The 20,028-nt window shown below is 28.5% G+C and overlaps 2 protein-coding genes across 2 annotated transcripts; both read left to right on the plus strand.

Moving 5' to 3' along the window:
* The first annotated feature begins 125 nt into the window (after window positions 1-125).
* On the plus strand, window positions 126-9,631 carry LOC145743052 (enhancer of polycomb homolog 2-like). Its single transcript, XM_082560925.1, has 15 exons — window positions 126-694; window positions 1,663-1,819; window positions 2,339-2,493; window positions 2,707-2,823; window positions 3,154-3,240; window positions 3,539-3,687; window positions 3,994-4,191; window positions 4,368-4,443; window positions 4,810-4,950; window positions 5,623-5,718; window positions 5,957-6,066; window positions 6,645-6,775; window positions 6,926-7,121; window positions 7,313-7,470; window positions 7,676-9,631. Exons 1-15 carry the CDS (start codon window positions 542-544, stop codon window positions 8,806-8,808), a joined length of 3,057 nt encoding a protein of 1,018 aa, XP_082417051.1. The 5' UTR covers window positions 126-541; the 3' UTR covers window positions 8,809-9,631.
* Window positions 9,632-10,084: 453 nt separating this feature from the next.
* LOC145742952 (UV radiation resistance-associated gene protein-like) lies at window positions 10,085-19,925 on the plus strand. The gene is made up of 15 exons (XM_082560798.1): window positions 10,085-10,226; window positions 10,846-11,014; window positions 11,527-11,619; window positions 11,897-11,994; window positions 12,416-12,582; window positions 13,030-13,135; window positions 13,951-14,077; window positions 14,314-14,509; window positions 15,069-15,148; window positions 15,524-15,689; window positions 17,015-17,197; window positions 17,563-17,642; window positions 17,822-17,892; window positions 18,464-18,619; window positions 18,810-19,925. Exons 1-15 carry the CDS (start codon window positions 10,179-10,181, stop codon window positions 19,371-19,373), a joined length of 2,304 nt encoding a protein of 767 aa, XP_082416924.1. The 5' UTR covers window positions 10,085-10,178; the 3' UTR covers window positions 19,374-19,925.
* Window positions 19,926-20,028: the final 103 nt, after the last annotated feature.

The following is a 20,028-nucleotide window of genomic DNA, read 5'->3' on the forward strand; positions in this document are numbered from 1 at the left end:
TATTTTTGTTTCTAAATTTGGACAAATTTTATAGATTTCTGCATCTAAAAACGTATAAAACCACCTAAAACGGTCTTTAACTTATTTAAATTAGTATTTTTGATAAATAATCGTTCTAAAATGTCGTTTAAGCTCTTTAATTTGAATTTTTTGATCCGATTTTTAACAAAATCCGAAAAGTTTTACTACAGGTTAGTAAAGCGATCGAGCATGGTCGAATCGCATTTCCAATCCACTTTACTTGGGCGTGGGAAAATTGCGCAGATCGCCAGTGCGCAACAACTCGTGTCTGAAATATCGCTTTGCATTGTGGGTCAAAGTAGTAAGCGATCAGTTGCGAGTAATGGTTGAGGCCCAAACATATAAGAACAATTTCAAATGTTTATTACACAGCCATGATCGCAGCTAAAATACCAGTTCAAAGCTTAGCACCATCGTCAGGGTGTGTTCTTTGGAGCTGGCCCCGAAAGGGCAGCTTATATTTAAAATAAAGTCAGTTTTAAAAGCTTTTTTGACAAGTGGCCGCGTAGTTTTACGCGCCATGAGTAAGCTATCTTTTCGGGCCCGGGCCTTGGATTCTACCAAGCCCATGCCCGTTTATCAAAAAGATGAGCTTCAGGACCTTCAGGATTATTCAGTTCTTAACCGAGCAGTCCCCCAAATGCCATCGGGGATGGAAAAAGAGGAAGAATCGGTAGGTTTTTAAGTTTTCTTTGTCATAATTTGTCTTTTTTCAAAACCGTAGGGTGGCGCACAAGCGTGGTAATGCCGTTCGTATATCAAGGCGGGAAATATAATGCATAATTTGCTTAATTCATTGATAATTTTTATATTATTAAACATTATTACATGCTAACAATACCATATAACATTATTTTATTGTACAAATGATTTAATTTATCTTTTAAATAATATTTTTTTAAAAAATAATAGGTTATGTTATTTATAAAAAAAAAAATTTCACGTTTTACAATTACAACATTTTATTTAAAAATTCACGTAATTCCTTTTTAAAAATATTTATGAACAAAATCAACTTATATCCAATATTTATATAATTACTTAGTCAACAAAAAAACATAGGATATTATATATATATAGATAAATTATTTTTTTGTATTTATTTATCCTCGATGTTATAAGATCAAATTTACACTCTAAACATCAAATATCATTTATTGCATTAATATATTCTTAAGTTGGCTGGTTTAGTTCTCGGTATACTTTTTCAATAAATAATCACAAATTGATTTTTGGCTTAACAGTAGTTTGTGTCATTTAAGTTGCCTAAAAGAAACATGACATAAAAACAATGGGGATCAAACCCAAGACCATATGTAGTTTTTTTTAAGTGTTTTATTCACCATGCTGCCCTATGTTACTTATATACAATTTGAAACAAAAAATATTTGAACGTTTAAAAATGTGATTAAATTAAAAAAAATTTTAAACTAAGTTTCTAATTAACTTAATGGTATTGGCTATATATAATATATTTTTTTAAATCTAAAATTAACAAAGTTAAAAATAAATTCTGTGACTTATAGTTACTAGTTTTAGTGCATATATAAAAGATTTAAAATCAAAATTTAAAAACAATTATTTAAAACCCCCTCAAAAAAAATTGACAGTCATTAATTTTATATATGTTTATTATTTAAGGAACACCATTTACAAAGAGCAATATCTGCACAACAAGTTTACGGAGATGCAAAAGTTATGGTTATTCCTGTTCCGGAAGCGGAGGTTTCTGTGGATTGTTACAATAACTTGTACAAGAAAAATTTTCGCTTACCAAAACACTATGTACACAACCAAGGTAAAATTTGTTTTAAATATTGTTAAGAAAATATCTCGGCTACATAAAATGTTTATTTTATTTAATTTTTAAATTATTGTTTTGTATTAATGTTGTCATGAAAGTTAAGCTAAAAAAAGTTGTGTGGCGTTGTTGTTAACTTGTGTTTTTCAAATTGGGAATTCAACTAATGGCTGGCAGTGTGGTGTAGTGGTCAGAACACTTGGCATTACCATATAAGGTCATTGGTTCGATCCCAACTACTCTCATGCTGTAGGGTCTTTAAGTAAGGTGTTATCAATAGTATAAATCTGCTTAGCCAACATTTAATCAGCAGCTTAAGTTTTGGGCAATTATAATTAATAATATCACAAACTGGGTAGGCAACTCAAGACTGGGCCGGGGTAACTGATGTTACTTCATGTTTAGGTTGTGAAGTTTACCTTCCCACGCCAAGAATAAATATACATAAAAAAAGAATATATATATAAAAACAATTTTTTTTTAATTTAGAAATTTATTTTTTTGTTAAATTTTTAGCCCAAGCAATACTTGAACAAGAACAACCTGATTACGACATGGACAGCGGGGATGAAAAATGGCTCACTGAAACAAACAAACGATCTGGAATGGATATTACTAGCATGCAATTTGAAGAAATGATCGACAGATTAGAAAAAGCCTGTGGAAATCAGGTAAAATAAATATTTTTATTTTTTGTGGATTGAAAATTTTAGTATTAGTTTAGTATTAAAATGAATTTTCGTTTTTGTTTTTTTTTGACGATAACTATTGTTTTTTTCAATTATTGTTGTCATCGTAAATTGTTAAAGTTTGCTTTGCTAGTAATGCCTTTTAAAAGTTTTGTCATGGCTTTAATAACATTAACAAACCTTATTTTTTGTTAGATGGTCACACTACAAGAGGCAAAGTTATTGTTAAAAGAAGATGATGATTTAATTAAAGCTGTTTTTGAATATTGGTTAACAAAAAGAAAAAGAGAAAACGGCTCACTTGTTTTTCAGGTTACTATTACACATCTTTTAAAATTTTGCTTGTCTAATATCTGGATCAAGGTGTACAACACCAGCATCTTAAAATAATTAATATTTAAACTGCCAAAGTTGGCTTAAGACTGGGTGGGGTAACAAATGTTACACTTACATTTAGGATAAAAATATTTAATTAATAAAATTGCACGTGACTTTCTTATAGAAATTTAAAATTCTTGAATTTATGTACAAATGTTTTCACATTGTTAGTTTTGAGTAAAACATATCTTGCATTATTTATATATAACTGTTGTGTTATATTTTGTGCTTTTTTATAATTTGAATGTTTAATTTTTATTCAAGGTAAGGCAAGAAAGGAGGGACGGGTCATCTGGTAATGATTGTTATGTGGCTTTCCGCAGAAGAACTGAAAAAATGCAAACTAGAAAGGTGTGTGTGTGTTTTTATATATAATTTGCAAAAAATATGTATTATGTATATATACATTGTACAATTGTTTAAAAAAAATATTTGTAGGTTATCTGTTTTTTAACATTTATTTCAAGTTAGTATTTTTATACAGCTTTAAATATTTAAAATTTGCTTTTACTTTACTGCTTTTCATGTTAAATTTAACTAAAATAAACAAATGCTATTTTAGCTTAATTGTGCAATATTCAAATTTTTTTTGGTGAATTTTTTGTAAAGATGACAGTGCAGAATTTTAATTACAATTTTATAATTTTAGAATCGTAAAAATGATGAGTCATCATATGAAAAAATGCTAAAACTTCGACGTGAATTTTGTCATGCTGTAACAATATTGGAAATGGTAAAACGACGAGAAAAAAGCAAACGGGAATTAGTTCATTTAACTCTGGAAGTTTTCGAAAAACGGTAAAATAAATACTGAATTCTTTTTTAGCAAAAAAAAAATGCTTTTTCACTTTTACATTTAAATCCAATGGTTCAATAAGTTTTTAATTTATTTTTTTCAATATTTTACATTACTTCTTGCAAAAATTGTATTTTTTCTTGTTTTTTGATTGAATTTTATTCAGTTTACATATACAATATAGTTATTGTTTTTTTTTAAACTTAAGATTTTTATTTTTCTAAGTCAATTTTTTTTATTTATAATCATAGTTCTTAAACTATGTTTTTTAAAGAATATTTTGTGTAAATTTTTTTTTAATTTTCCAGATTTCAAATGGGTGATTGGGATGGTAAAGCAATGCGCTCCGTTAAAAAGGAACTCATTTTACAAAAACGTCGTAGTCATTGTCAAGCAATTGGTGGTAATCAGTACCCGCGTAAACGTCACATTAGTTCATCTTCTAAAGTTAAAAGTAAACTTATTAATTCCATTCCATCTTTATCACATGGACAACTCGATAAAAGGTATTATATATAAAACATAGTATTAGAAGTAACTCTATTACTGGTTTATTATACAATATTTTACTTCAATTATTATGTTTTTCTTAAATAATAAATTTCTTTTTAGTTATGTATATTTTTAGTAGTTTAATAAATTTTTTATTTTTTTATTTATAATATTATTCAATATTTTATAGACGTGTTGGAAAAAAATTAAAGAAAAAGCGACAAGGTCCTCTTATTCCTTTAAATGGATTAAATATTTCCAATCGGGTAAGAAGATTTTTTTTATTTATTTATGTCAATTTTTAAAACCATCACTTAATTTTTTCTATCTTTTGTTATAATTTTATTTTTTTTAACCGGACATGTTGTGTAGTGCTCAAAACTCGTGGCTTTACTACATGAGGTCTTGGGTTTGATCTTCACTGCTCTCATGCTGAAGTGCATTTGAGTAACTTAATAAGCAGCTTAAATATAAGGCAATTATAATCTATAAAACACAAAACTGTTAAAGGCACCTCGAGATTGGGTCAGGGTAACTGATGTTACTCTTACTCTATGTTTATGTTATGAAGTTAACCTCTCCATATCGAGAATAAATTATTGTAAAAAAAATTTAATTTTATAATTTTTTAGTCAATTGCATCACGCGCCCCCTCATTCTCAAACAAACCCTCCTTAAATAAATTAAACAAAGATATTTCTTACCAACAAGTTGTCGATACAATGACTCAATACGAGTTTCCCCCCTCTAGTGACGAAGACGAAAAAATTCCGGTAAGTTTTTTTTATTATCACTCTTTCCTATTTTTAGTAAAAAACAGATATTTCTTGTGATGACTACTTTAGCTGTAAACTGTAAAGTTGATGGCAGCAAAAACTGATTTAATGAGTCTGAAGAAAAATGTATTTTTTTGTGTATATATTTATATACATTTATATGTATGGGTGTGAATAAGGTCTGTTTAACATCTAAGGTAAATAAGCAATTTTGGAAAAAAATAACAGGGTTTATCTTTTTAAATGGCAAGCATTAGAATATGACCAGTTTTTTTTAATATTTTGGCTTTGTAGGAAAAAAACTGATTTTTGACATTTATTTCATTATATTTAGAGTATATATTAAAAAATCACCAGGGCTTATATTTTTTTTGTTATAAGGCCAACTTTATAATCAAAAGGAGAAATCTATTAACTTTAGCATACATGGTCTTAAAGCACCTTTAACCGGTTTAATGTATTATTGACTTTGCGGTTTTGTTTGATCATTAACTTGCAAGGTTTTTAAGGGTAATAAAAGTTTAATGCTTTAAAAGCCAACAGCAGGAATGAAACTTACGACCTTAAGTTTAAAATATTAGTTTGGGTAGTTCTATATAAAAAATGTTAAAAGCTTTTTTTCTAATATCATTTGTAATTTTTTTTGAAACTAAGTTTTGTTGTGTATAGGTCGCTGGTACTCCTACTTCAGAAATAAGTGATGCTAAAAAATATCCTGACGGCATTTTCACTTTCAGGAGAAAACCTGGTTGTACATATTACGCTGTAAGTACTACTTTTTATATTTTGTTAAAGTATAAAAAAAAATAATGTAATTTTGAAAAAAAGGCTATTTTTTTATAATATAAATTTCTGTTCGAATTTCAATTGATGACACATTCTGCTGAAGACAATTTTGGTCGCTGATAGCAATGAGTCTGATGAAATATTGCAAAGCAAGCAAATTAAAATTGATAGTTAAATGACTTAAAATTTTTGGTATTTAAATAAATTTATATTGTAGCCTCAAGAAGAAATGGTAAATGATTGGTCTTGGATGTCAGAACCCAGGCATCGTTATTCATTAACTACTTTAACTATTCCTGAAAAATGTGTCGGTTTTGGCAGAAGAAGGTACGTAAAATTCTACTTAAAATTTTTAAAAATCTCAGAACTTTTAATATGGAAGCAGTGGGAATCAAACACAAGACCACAATATGTATATTTGGACATAATCCTTACTTGTATTGTTTATCTTATGCCTGTATCTTCACTTGCTGTTTTTTTTTTTTATGCTTTTAGCTAGAACTAGTTTATTGTCCCCTTTTTAAGGGGTATTTTAATTGCCATAAAGAGGATTCAACTCGCAACTCATATTTTTTTATGATAATTTACCCACACACCACAAATGGCAGTTTTTTATTTCAAAGGTCTAAAAATTGGACATACGTCCACTAAGCTCAATTGTATATAGATTATTTTAAAAGAAAAAAGCCTTTTATCTAGTGGACTACGAGCCGAAAGGTTTTTCTATGAGCCGAAAGGTTTCTGGTTCGAGCCGCACCACACGGCGTTTCTGGATAGCTCAAACACGTCACAATATCACACCCCTACCCAATAAAAAAAAATACAAAAACCTCACCTTATCATCTTAGGTGATATGAAAAAAAATGACTTTCCATCTTTGTTAATTCCATTATTTATTTATTTAGAATGGGTAGAGGGGGCAGAATAAATTTAGATAGAGGATATCACCCCTACCAGAAAGAAATCTCAAAACTTGATATTGGTTCACAACATAAACATTTACCCAGCACTCCACAACTTCAGGACCTTTTACAAGGTAAGTTAACATTTTTTTAGAAACCTAATTTAAATTTTTTATTCATATAATTATATTAAACTGATTTTTAAAGTTTGGCTTTTTTGTTAAATAATAAAATAACACTTTTTTAAAAATTTTTTTGGCATTATTTAAATTTTTATAATTTAGATATCCAACAAAATCGATGGAGGCATTTTCAACCGTCAAAATCCACTGATAAACAACAAACTGTATCAAAAGATTGCCCAAATACTTCCCACACCCCTTTACCCACCTTACCCCTATATGGGGAAAATGTAAAGCGATCTATAAGCGGTAATACCGCGAAAAAATCGGACCAAATTTCATTCAGACCAAAATCGAGGTAAAATTTTAAAAAAATCAAATTTTTTTTTTAAAAGTTGTTTATCTTACATGATGATATATTTAGCTATAGTGTATAAATACAGTGATAGCAAAAATGATTTAATGAGCCTGATAAGATATAAACATTAACATTTACCGTATTCTTAAAACAAAATTTAACATTTATTAACAATTTCCCAATTTTTTAAGACATACCACCAACTCAGTTTCCCAAAGTAAAAAGCATATAAAACGTGAGCGAATCCATCAACAACTCGATAAAAATCTCGCTACGTTTGCAACATCTGCTCTTATGACAGTTGCTACCCCTACTTCTACAACTTTAACTACTACAAACAGGACAACCAGTAAGATTTCATTTTTTTTACAAAGTTTTAGTTTTTTGTATAAGGCAAGCTGTTAGGCAGCATGGTGAAGTGGTCAGAACACTTGGCTTTACTACATGAGGTCCTGGGTTCGTTCCCCACTGCTCTCTTGCTTTAGCTCTATTAAGTAAGGTGCTATAAACGGTATAAAATGACATTTTATAATAATTTTTTTTTCTTTTTTTAGATCTTTCCAAAATCTCTGGCAACCTAAAATCCAATTTAACCAGCGCACCCAAACTTTCCACCCAGAACATTTTAAAACTTAGTGACCACATGGCACTGCAAAAGTGTGTCACGTGTGGTGGCATCGTGACACTTACACACACAACTTCAGACTCAAAACCACACACTTCAAATCAAAGTACTGAAATCACATCAAACGGTCAACAGAGATCATTAACTTTGCCGGTATCGATATCCGTCGGTTCAAATCAAAGAACAACAGTTTTACCGGCAACTGTCACTGTTTCTATGGCACGTGCCGGCGGTGGCACACACACAACTGGCGTCCCAGCATTGCTGCGTATCAGTAACACTGGGGCTGTTGTAGGGGGAACGGTTTTATACCCACAACAGACAACGTCCTCGCGTGGTGATGATCATATGTCGGTGAATAAAGTGTTTACCGATACATCAGCTACAACTGTTTCAAGTACAATTCTGCAACCTCGGAGGACTTTACAGAGCCAAAAAAATCAACAAAGAGGTTCCGTTAATCTTAATCTTGCACTCCAAGCCACTGTTTTATCCGCATCCGGCGGGACGAGGGCCACACAGTCAGCACCAAGTTCCCCCCGCTCCTCCATTTTCAAGCAAGATTTAAGTAACAATGGTTTTAAAACACGGACGCCGAACGCGAAAACAATCAGTTTAAACTTAACCAGTCAACCTCAGATTTTTACATCGCCCAGTAACTCTGCGGTAAACACTACTCGCTTAACAATTCCTGGGAATATGCTAAAAGTTGGCAGTGCGCTGTTCTCTGTTGCACTACCCCCGACCAAATCCACATCGTCCCTAACCTCAGCGTTGTTGTCAAACAGCGAGTTGGTTACCGACGGCAACAGTCTTCACACTAAACTCAACAAACCCAAACCATCTCGAGCTTCGAGTTTTACCGAAACTCGGACATTGGTGACCCCGACCAAAAAGTTGCACAAACCGCATGAAGAAATTAACCACACTGTTCAAATCGATATGGATTCTCCAGGCACAAATATAACACAGCAATCTAAGCGGGAACCCACAATTGCAACAGTTTCTAGCACAAAGCCAGTTAAAAGTTCTAAGCCGCCACGGCCGATGGAAGTAACCTGAACATAGTTAGTTAAATTTGGCATGACTGTCAAAGTGTGGATGTTGCATCAAAAAGTAGACGTGTGGAGTTTGTACTGCCCGATAGCTGTGTGTGTTTATTATTTTCCGATCACGATATAAGAAAAAGAAACCCTGTCGGTCCCAAATGACCCATGTAGAATTATACAAGTAGCCCCCCTTTTACAGAACACCCACCCCTTTTTTGCGTTTTTTTTTCCTTGCTATGCATTTGCGATATTTTTTTATATGTAATGAATTGGCGGTGAAAGAGTTATAAATACTTCAGTACAACATTGATTATAACTTGTACAAGAATGTTTTAACATCTATAGATCACTTGGATAATGATTGGATTTTGTAAAATGCTTTAATCAATGAGTGCCATATAGTTCACGGCATTTATTTTAAATTGTTTGTGCTAAGTAGATAATATAGGTATAATGTATTCTTATAAACCAAATACTTTAAAAAAATTCAATAAAAAATATTACAGCATGAATGAAATGTATAATACTGAAGGCTAAAAATATCAAAAACTTTTAAAATTTGCTGCCTTGCTGTTTAGTTTTAAAGTCGGTTTTGTTACAAAATTCTACCCTGTTTATTAACGTATTTTACTGCACTAAATTTTCGGTCACTTTAAGTTGAAAATTCGTATTTTTTCAGTTAATTTTATTCACCTTTCCTGACTTTGTAATCGTCCCATTTACTTGATATTTTCTATATTTAGCGTGAGCGTTTCTTTTGTATTGTGTGATGCTAATGTCATATGATTTCCTTTGGGCAATTCAAATTAGACAATAAAAATATCCGAAAACGTTTACGTTACGATGAATTTTACCAAACTTTAGCTTCAGTAAACCTAGGTTTAATTTCTATAAAACAATTTTGACTTTGGCAGTTTGGGATATTATAGATTATATTTAGCCGATAATTAAGCTGCTGGTTGGTTTTTGAAACTTAGCAGAATTTCATACCGTTTAAAGCGCTACAACATGGAACAGTAGTAATCAAACTATAGGTCTTTTGTGGTTAACTCGAACCACTGCATCACTTCGCCGATATTTTTTACAAGTTTTGTAATATTTAATGAAGTTTACATTTGCTTTTAACTGTATTAAAACAAATAAAATCGTATATTATTAGATGCCATTACGAACTACAAAATAAATGTGCCACCAAAACCGTTACTCCAGTAAAATGAACATACTAAGTTACAATTTCTATTTTTCCTGTATTAGTACAATTTGCAAAAAATAAACAAATCAAGTTAAAATATTGATGTTTTACGTTTAATTTAATTAGTTTGTAGGTTTTATGTTATAGTGAAATGTTAAACTAACGTGTTTTAAGGAAAAATTTATTTAAAAATGTATTCTAATAATGAAGAACAGCAAGCGCCCATTATTTTACAACAGGTAAAATCTTAAAAATCTAAAAGGTCAATTACAAATAACAAATTGCAGTTTTTGTTTTTGCCATTCGGCCTATTTTTCTTATATAATTGCTATATGCCCATATTTTTCAGTTTTTGATAAACAAAAATTTATTTTTCTTGTAAATTTGTAAAGCATTTTTTTGTATATATATTTATTCTTTATGTGCAGACAGGCAGATGTGGGAAGGTCGAATGGGCGACCTAAACATAAAGTAACATCAGTTACTCTGACCCAGTCTTGAGTTCCCTTTGGCAGTTTTGGATATTATAGAATATATTTGCCCGATAATTAAACTGCTGATTAAGTGCTGGCTCAGCCAGTCAGCAGGGGTTTATATCCTTTATAGACCCTAACTCAAGGGTGCTACAGCATGAGATCACTGAGGATTGAACCCAGGACCTGATTTAGTGTAGGAAGTGTGCTGACCAGTGACCACTACACTATGCTGCTATTTGTAAATGTGCAGTAATTTAAAAAAAATGCTTTAACAAATAACTAATAAAATTGCTAAACAGTCAGTCAAGCTTAAATGTTATTAAAAATTAAAAGGAAATATGTATAGAAAAATATAATTATTAGAATTGATTTTTTTCAACAGCGTCGCTTACGTAATGTAAGATCCATTTACATTCGAAATCTCACAATAAACTTTCTTGATTTTCGTGGACTTCAACCGAACAACTCTTCAACTGATCCATTTCTATTTTTCACCCTTCATCAAAGCAGTCAAAATGAACAAAAATCTAAGGAAAACAATATACTAGAAAGTATGTGAATTACTATTTTCAATGTTTTAAAAAACATTATATTGACATTGCATCTAAACATGCAAGGCAAGTAATTTACTAACTGTAAACTATTACAGTTATAACTAACCTATAGTCCTAATGCTAGGATAAGCAAGCAGGTAGGTTAAGGAGTTTATAGGATTAGGTCAAGCAAAGTTTAAGTTAGTAGTGCCAATTTTACTGATTGTAGCTTTTGTAAGGTATTATTTATATATAATTGTTTTTACTAAACTCTAAAGCAATCTTTTTAATTTTTTCCATCATTTTTTGTCTTGATATTTAGGCTTTGGTAAAATGCCTACAGGTTTCGAGTTTTTTTTAGTTTGTTGTTCATTTAGTAGTTTTGTAATGTGACTATCTTCTTATTCAGTGTTTAACATTATGTATATATAATATTTATTGTAAGCAACATACATACTTTACAAAAGTATGTAAAAATTTGTTTAAATTTTTTGTAATGTGAAATATTTAGTTTAATATTTTCTATTTAGATGTTGTGTTTACAAGCGAAAAAGTTGGATTTTGTCCTAACCCAACTTGGTCAAGTATTTCAATCCCAAATCTATTTTCAACTTCCATTACAGGTCCAATATAATTTTATTGTTATATTGACAGGACAATTTTGCATATTGGATTGTAGTTGATTTTTGTTATTAATGTAATCTTGAAAATATGTTAAAATATTGCTCAGAAAGTGAAAAACTTTTGGAATTAAAAAAAAATTTTTAGATATTTTTTTTATCTTAGGTTTTATATAGCCTATTTTATTACAATTTTTTGTAAAGTTTTAGGCTTTTTTTGAAGACTGTATGTATAGGATAAATTTAAAAGACTTTATTATTAAATCAATACATTTTGCAGAGTTCACTCTAAGATTGTGGTTAGGAATTGGTGATTCTTCTATTCCCGCATTACACTGGAATATTACTCTACAACATTTATTCAATATTGGAGAAACAGTAATTTTCTAATATTTCATTTATAACCTTTACATCTATGGTTTTTGTTGGGCCATATGCCTAAGCAAGTTAACATAAAAGGACATATATAGTTAGAATTTTTTTTAAATGTTTTATTTATTTTAATAAAAAATTTGTACACAGTTATGTTTAACTAGAACATTAATATTACTTGTGTGATAATTATAACTTGGTCTACTATGTGATTTAAAGAATTACATTACTTAGGGCAAATAAGATACACAAAAAACTCAATTTTTGTAAATTACATTTAAATGTAAAACTATATTGTTTAAAATTTTATATGCAATAGGGTGTAATTTTATTATTTTTTCAGTATTGTTAATACATTATTTTAAATTTTAACTTAAAATTTTAATCATATATATATTGTAACTATATTTTTTTTCCTTTTTTTTAGCTGCACAGCGACAAAATAGCATTCCATTCAAATGCTGTAGTTGTTGGTCTTCACGGCTCTTTTTACACTTCTTCCGTTACAACTTCTATTGATTCAAATTCTTCTTTGTTATTGGCTGCGATGCAGAATGATATCAGGTTTTCTTACAAACCTCTTTCTATGAGAAGGTAGGTTTATTAAACAGTAGTGTACTGGTAATACAACAGTGATCAATTTGGTTAAAAAGTAAATTTATTGAGACAAACCTCCGTTTTTTAATAGTTGAGACTATTTTACAACAATTAAAATCCTAATGGTAGGGTGGACTATACTAAAATTAAATTGTCATCATAAACATGCAGTTTGCGCCTTATTCTATCACAGACCTAAAACAAAAGCCTCGTAAAAAAGAGTTTTTGTTAATTTATAATTAATAAAAAAAACTTGAAAAGAAAGTTTTATAACAAACTAAACCCTGTTTATAGCATTTCTTTTTCAAAATTAACATAATCTAATAATTTATAATGTTTTTCGCAAATATTTATTAGACATTGGCAAGAATATTGAAAAAAAAATTATAGTCCCACAAAGTCAACTCGTTGGCTTTTTTTAAAAAAAATTTTAATTTTTTTTAGGATTTTATCGCAGCAGTTGGAAATTTCAAATTCACGAACTCAAATTAATTTAACTCAACAAAAAATAACCTCAATTAGTGAACACAACCACAGCACATCTTTATTGGTATATTAATCATCATTTGGTTACATAGTTTAACAACTTTGGAAATTTTGTATTAATTTTTTTGTTAATATTTCATGTTTGATAGTGTGGTATAGATTTAGAAAGGTTTTGGGTTTGAGCTGCACCAAAGTCATACTATTCGTCCTTTAATACAGCATTTACAGATTTTGTTTTTATTTATTTATCTTTGATGTCGGATGGTCGACTTTACAATCTAAACATAGAGTTACATTTGTTACTCTGACCCAGTCTCGAGTTGCCTTTGGCAGTTTGAGATATTATTGATTATAATTGCCTAATAATTAAGCTTTTGATTAAGTGTTGGCTTAACAGAAGTTTATATCGTTTATAGCACCTTACTTAAGGGCACTATAGCATGAAAGCAGTGGGAATCGAACCCAGAAGATAGCTTAAACATGTCACTAAATCCCACTATTGAAAAAAAAGGATTTTAATAAAATTTAACACAATATTAGAACACAAATTGATATGATATAAATGTAAATTAAATTTAATTAGTAATACCCTTTTAAATGAACTTTAAAATATCTACTAACTAGAAATTGTAATTAATTATTTTAGTTGATTTTAATTTTAGTTTTGACATTAAAGGAATAGATTTTAAATTTGACATTAAATGAATATAATTTATCAATATCGGTAAAACGTGTATTAATATATCATCAAAATAATAAAAACATATGGTCACCGTATTGAGTTAGTGTTTATATTAGTACACACATTCATAAAATAATTTTAAACTTTTTAATATAAATTATTTTAGATACTAAAATCTAAAATTTTTTTTTTTTTAGCAAATTGATTTGGAAAATCTTCAACATAAAGTTGGCAATTTAAGAAGATTATTAAAACGTGAGAAATCGTTATTATCCAACAAACGAGATGAATTAATAAAAAGAAAAGTTAATCTACAAGAACAAGGTATTGTAAAAAAATTGATTATTTTTACTTTAATTTTTTACTTAGGTTGTAGCATATACTCCAAAAGATGGAACACCCAAAAAATTATTTATTTAGGAATAATTTGAGCTAAATTTGATAGTGTAAATAGTTATATAATTAAATTGGTTTTCATTTTATTAAAAAAATTTATTTCTATATTTTAAAACAAACATATTTCTATATTCTATACAATATTTTTTTATTTTTGGTTTTAGAAACTGAACTTTTGCAAAAGAAAGAGAAACTGGAAAATGATCGTTGTCAGCAAAATGAATCTTATACCTCATACATGAAATTAAGAGATAAATTAATTAAACTTGGGTCCCAGTTGGGTCATCGTAGACGTGAAGTTTTATCAGAATTATCCGAAATGTTCCCGATTGTTGAAATCCAAAAAGTTAAATCGACCAGGTAAGAGTAGAAATGTTAGTGTTTTTTTTTCGTTGGAATAACCCCCTTTAAAACACCCCTAAAAGCATTTTAAACATTGAATTTGGCATTCTTGGTGTAAATTCTAAGTAAATATTTACTTTTATTTTTTGGAGGGAAGTTATCAGTTGGGCAAACAGAAATTTGGGGCTATTTTTGAAAAAATTGTTTTTCAATTTTGGGGCCATTCTAGTGGGTAATTTTAAGGGGAATTTTGTTTTTCTTAGTTGGGGGGGGGGGGGAGTTTTATTCCTTGAGCCTATACAAAGTTGGGCATTATTTTAAAAATAATTTTAATTTTTTGAACTGTAGAAACATTAGCAATACAATTAAAAAATGTTAGTTTATAAGACCATTTTGCAATAATTATACACATTCACTTATATATTAAAAGGAAATCAATCGTGGGTTTATTTATAGATTTAATTACTAAACACTTTATTTAATATAACTAATTTTATGAATACAGTCATCACATTTTGAATATTTGAAAATTAAAATTTTTGTCATATGTTATAATAATGTTGTTTTTGATTTTTAGGTCTAAGAAAACAGGAAATCAAAAAGAAAAATTGTTTTCAATATGTTCCATGCCTTTACCTAACTCTGAAAGTTTTAACAGTAAGTTACGAACCTTTAAATGATAATTAACATTTTTTTCATATTATTCAACGTTTTTAAATTTTTTTCTTGATGTTAAAAGGTCAACTTCACGGCCTAAACATAGAGTAACATTTATAACCCCTTCTTAAGTTGACTATGACAGTTTGTGATATTACTGATAGTAATTTCCTGATAAATCTACTGATCGTTTTTGTCTCGGCAGGAGTTTATATCGTTTATAACGCCTTACTCATGAGCGCTTTGGCATAGAAGCAGTGGGGATCAAACCCAGTACCAATTAAATTTATAAAATAATTTTAAAAATATAGATTTCTAACTAATGTTTAAAAAAAAATTTTGAACAAAAAAGTTATTTATTTTTATTTTTTCTAGGTAGGAATGATGGCCAGACTTCTACAGCTCTAGGTTATGCCTCACAATTACTATCAATGATGTCAATATATTTGTTAGTTCCACTTAGATACCCACTTGTTCTTAAAGGTTCAGTTTCTAGTATTGTAGACAATGTCACCGAAAAACTAAGCGACAAAGAGAGAATGTAAGTTTGTGTTTTAGAAAAAATCTTTTTTAGTAAAATCCCAAAATTTTAGTACTTTTAGTGATTTTTTGTAAATAAGTTTTAATTTTATTATTTTTTTAACTGTAATTTTAATCTACCTATATTTAAACAGCTAACTATACCTTTATTGTGTAGGAATTTACTTAACATAATATTATCTTTAATTACCTGTGATGATTTATATATAAACACTAGTTTCTTTTTCATATTTTAGTAATATATAAACAGTAAATGTAATTTTAATTTATAAACATCGTATCATATATATATTTTTTTTTTATTTAAAAAAATAAAATTTGTATTCAAGTTTAGGCAGTATGTATTTTATATTAATATAATTCAATTTTAGAATTAAAAAAAATTGTTGATTAAAAATTAAACTTTTTTAAAAAATTCAAATTCTGAGAATGAACTGTAGTAGTATCTATCAAAACACAATTCCTCAAAAATTGTCGTATTAAAGTTCAAATTTCAGAGTCTAAACAGTTGTAGTTGTCAGATGGTTAACTCTAACAGGAAATGAACTGAAACTGCACTGACAATTGTCATATATATTATATCACCTTTAAACGATATTTTTCGAGTTCATATTTAACAAATGTTATCATGCATTTTATGATGATGATTAATTTAAATCATGTTGTTCATGATTTATATAACTTTGTTTTTTATTTTTACATTTTGTTTTTTTTAGTCATTTGGTATAATGTTTTATTTTTTTGTATATAATGTCCTTTTTAATATAGGCTTTTATATTCTTGATTTAGTTTAAATTTTTATTTTTTGACTAATAACTTTTTGATTTTAATTTTTAATATGGAAAAAATACCGATATTGCCCTATTTTAAATTTTTATGGCATTGACGCACTGGAAATTAAACTCAGGACCCAATGATGTCAAGTTACTTACTTATCTATACTATTTTTTATTGTATATATTTTCTTAGTATTAAAGATTGTATTATTTAAAACTACTTACATAACACCACCTTTTTACTTCATAACCAACTAAATTTTTAAGTACTTGGTACTTTAAATTATATTTTTTGGCCTTTTGAAGACCTACTGTTTAAAATATGATTGTGTTTGTGTAAAGCATTTTTTTTAAAATGTGAAAGTTTTTTTTTGGACTCTTTTTAACTATATTGATATTGTCAATTTGGGCAATTTTTTTTGTCAAACATCTCATATTTAATACAACTTATGTAATAATATACAAACAGTATAGCCTTACCTTCTACTTAGTAATGCCAGAAAATATACCTTTATATTAAAGTAAACAAATTAACATATTTTTTGTTTAGATTTCCTTTGCATGTAAAAGGGAACAAAGACAGGTTTTTATTTGAATACGGGGTTTTCTTGTTGAACAAAAATGTTGCCCAACTTCGCTACTATTGTGGTCAGGGGACTTCAGACTTAAGACCAACTTTGGAAAATATTAAGAGTTTATTGGATAATAGACTAGGTGCCAAAGCTACACAAAGGTAATAGAACTAACTATAATTTAAAATGTTTAAATTTTTAGAATAATTTAAATTAATTTGAAATTTTATTTATTTATTTAAATTGTTTAGTTTTAACTTGTTCTCATAAAAAATAATTGTTTTTGCTAATTTTTAAAGCCTATTTAAATTACATTTTTCTTTTATTTGTTAATTGGATTAAAATGATTTATTTTAACAGACTTAAAATTAAGATTAAAGGTTTAAGGCTAATTGGGTTAATTTTTTAATTAAAAACAAATCTGTTTTTTGCACAGCTGCCTATATTTATTAATTAAAAAAAGGTTAAAAATGCCAAAACAAAAATATTTATAATAATTTTAAATTTATTTTAACTTTTTTTTTAGTCACCCAACTGACCCTATCGCAATAACTAAAATAAGAACTTTAAAGCTTGGTTCAACTACCAATAATGAACAAGTAAAAGGTAGTATTGCATTTATATTAGTAATATGATTTTAACGTTTTTTAATAGTAATAATTAACACTATTTTTTCTACCCATTTTTTATGGATAACAGTTAATATTTTTCATAACTAAAATATGTTTTATTATGTTTTTAGTTTATTTTAAATATTAAGACTTATTTGTAAATTTAATTTACAGATAAGGAAAAGCAATCTTTGTTAAATCCATCTCAAGTCAAAATATTAGAAACAAAAGTTTCTCCATACAAGGTAATTTTAATTTTAATGTAATATTAAACCTAAATGCCATTTGTGTTAAAACTTTTAGGAAACTATAATCAACTAGTAGGTAGCCTGCCCACAGTCGGTGTTTTAATAGTCATAATATGGTCTCAATTCAGAACTTTTTTTTTCCATATCACCTTAAGATGTTAGGTTTTATATTTTTTATTGGGGAAGGGTGTGCTGTTATGATGTGTTTTGAGCTATCCGTAAACGCCTGGCTCAAGGCCCCGTAGTCCGACGCCATGACCGCTTTGTCACACTACCGGACCTCAATTCTTAACTAATATTTGCCTGTCTGTGATAATTTACCCGTGCACCACTAGTGGTAGTTTCTAAATTTGGAGGTCTATAAATTGAACATAGATAAATATATATATATATAGTGTTAAATCTTGGGTTAGGTTGAAATATCAAATGTTACCTTATGTTTAAGTCGCTTCGGTTGTCCTTCTCACATTAAGAATAAAAACAAAAAAATTAATTAACCTAGTTTGTGAAATTTGCTTTTTCGGAACAATTCAAAAAGTCAACAAAATTGTTGGGTTTTGTATTTTAGAGAATCGAACACCGTAACAATGAACTCTCCTCTCTTCGAGGCCAACTATTCGGATCAGCAACATCCAAAAAAGTCCGGGAGCATTCTCCCAGTAAAAATCCAGAAGAAGTGGAAGATGTTAAATTGTCGAAGTCTCCAATAATATCTAACTACAAAGTAAAAAAACTGGTCTCGTTTGATAAAATTTTTATTTTGTTATAAGAAAGGTTCAATTATTTTGTTCCTGTTGATTGTTATTTTTTAAAGTCACTTTTTAAAAACATCATTTTGTTAAGTTAAAAGAAAGATAATCAATACAATATTACTTTGTACATCCTAATGCTAAAATCAATATTTTATACTGCAGCCCAATATTGATTCGGTTGAAACCCTGAACTTTTCATCGCCACGGAAACAGTTGACAGGTTTAGAGGAAATTGGACAAACCGGAAAATCAAAATTATCACTGGCTTCAGCAAGAGCTGAACTAATGGGCAAAAAAGCAAGCACCGGTTCCTCATTTTTAAGATATCGACAGAGTAGCGATAGTTCTTTTAAAAACCGAAGTGAGTTGTTTAAAAAATCTAATGGTGAAAGATCTGGTTCCAATACTAGCTCTGATTTTGATGTTCAAAATAAAACTAACACCTTCTCAAGCAATAATTCTGAAGACAGTGATCAGAAATTAAAAGAAAATTCCAAAAGTTCTTTTTCCAATACAGACGATTTAGTTTTCATAGACTCTGAAAACCATTTTGACAATATTGACAAGGAAAATTATCAAGAAAAATTACCGTACATGAATGCTATAAATGGTCGTCCGAAAAATGCCTCGTTTTCGGAAGACGTTGACCCACTTGTCGTTGTGAGCTCAGAAAAAAATTCGACAAATCAAATTATACCTAATGAAGAAGAATTTGATTTTTGCTAGCTTAAAATTGTGCAATTTTTGATCAAATCCACCAAAAAAAAAATCCATGAAAAATTAACAATGATAACAATGTATCGACAAAATTTTCCAAATTTGATTTTAAGTTTTTTTTTTGCAAATATATTTTGATTTAATTTATTTATTTAAAATTATTTGCCAGGGTTGTTTTATTTAGTGTTTTTGTAGTGCCCAGTTGCAAAGTTGTGTTTGTACAAGTGCAATATTTGTGTGTTATCATAACTAGCTTACTTTACTAATTTCAAAAAATTTTCCATTTAATTGTAACTGTCATCAGAAAAAAAATCATCTCTTGTTTGCTGGTGTTATATATAAGTTTAATAAATTAATTGTTATTTTAACCTATTAGTTTTAAGCCATTACAATCAAAATATTAGAATGATTGCTTGATTGATTACCAGATTTTCCTAATTTATTATTTTTTTGCAAGTTTTATTCCTTTGTTGTTGTGTTTTTTGAAACTCAGTAAAGAACTGAAGTTATTTTTTCTTGTAATTTTACACTGTTTCTTTTAATTTAGCAAAATTTGTGCAATTTCTTCAACGATTTAAGATAATAAAAAAATTAACTTGAAATATAACAGTAATCTTAGTAAGTTTTGAAAAAAAATTAGATTTTAAGCTAAAATTTTAATTAA

This window comes from Corella eumyota, chromosome 2, assembly GCF_963082875.1.
Source record: "Corella eumyota chromosome 2, kaCorEumy4.1, whole genome shotgun sequence".
NCBI classification, from domain to species: Eukaryota; Metazoa; Chordata; class Ascidiacea; order Phlebobranchia; family Corellidae; genus Corella; species Corella eumyota.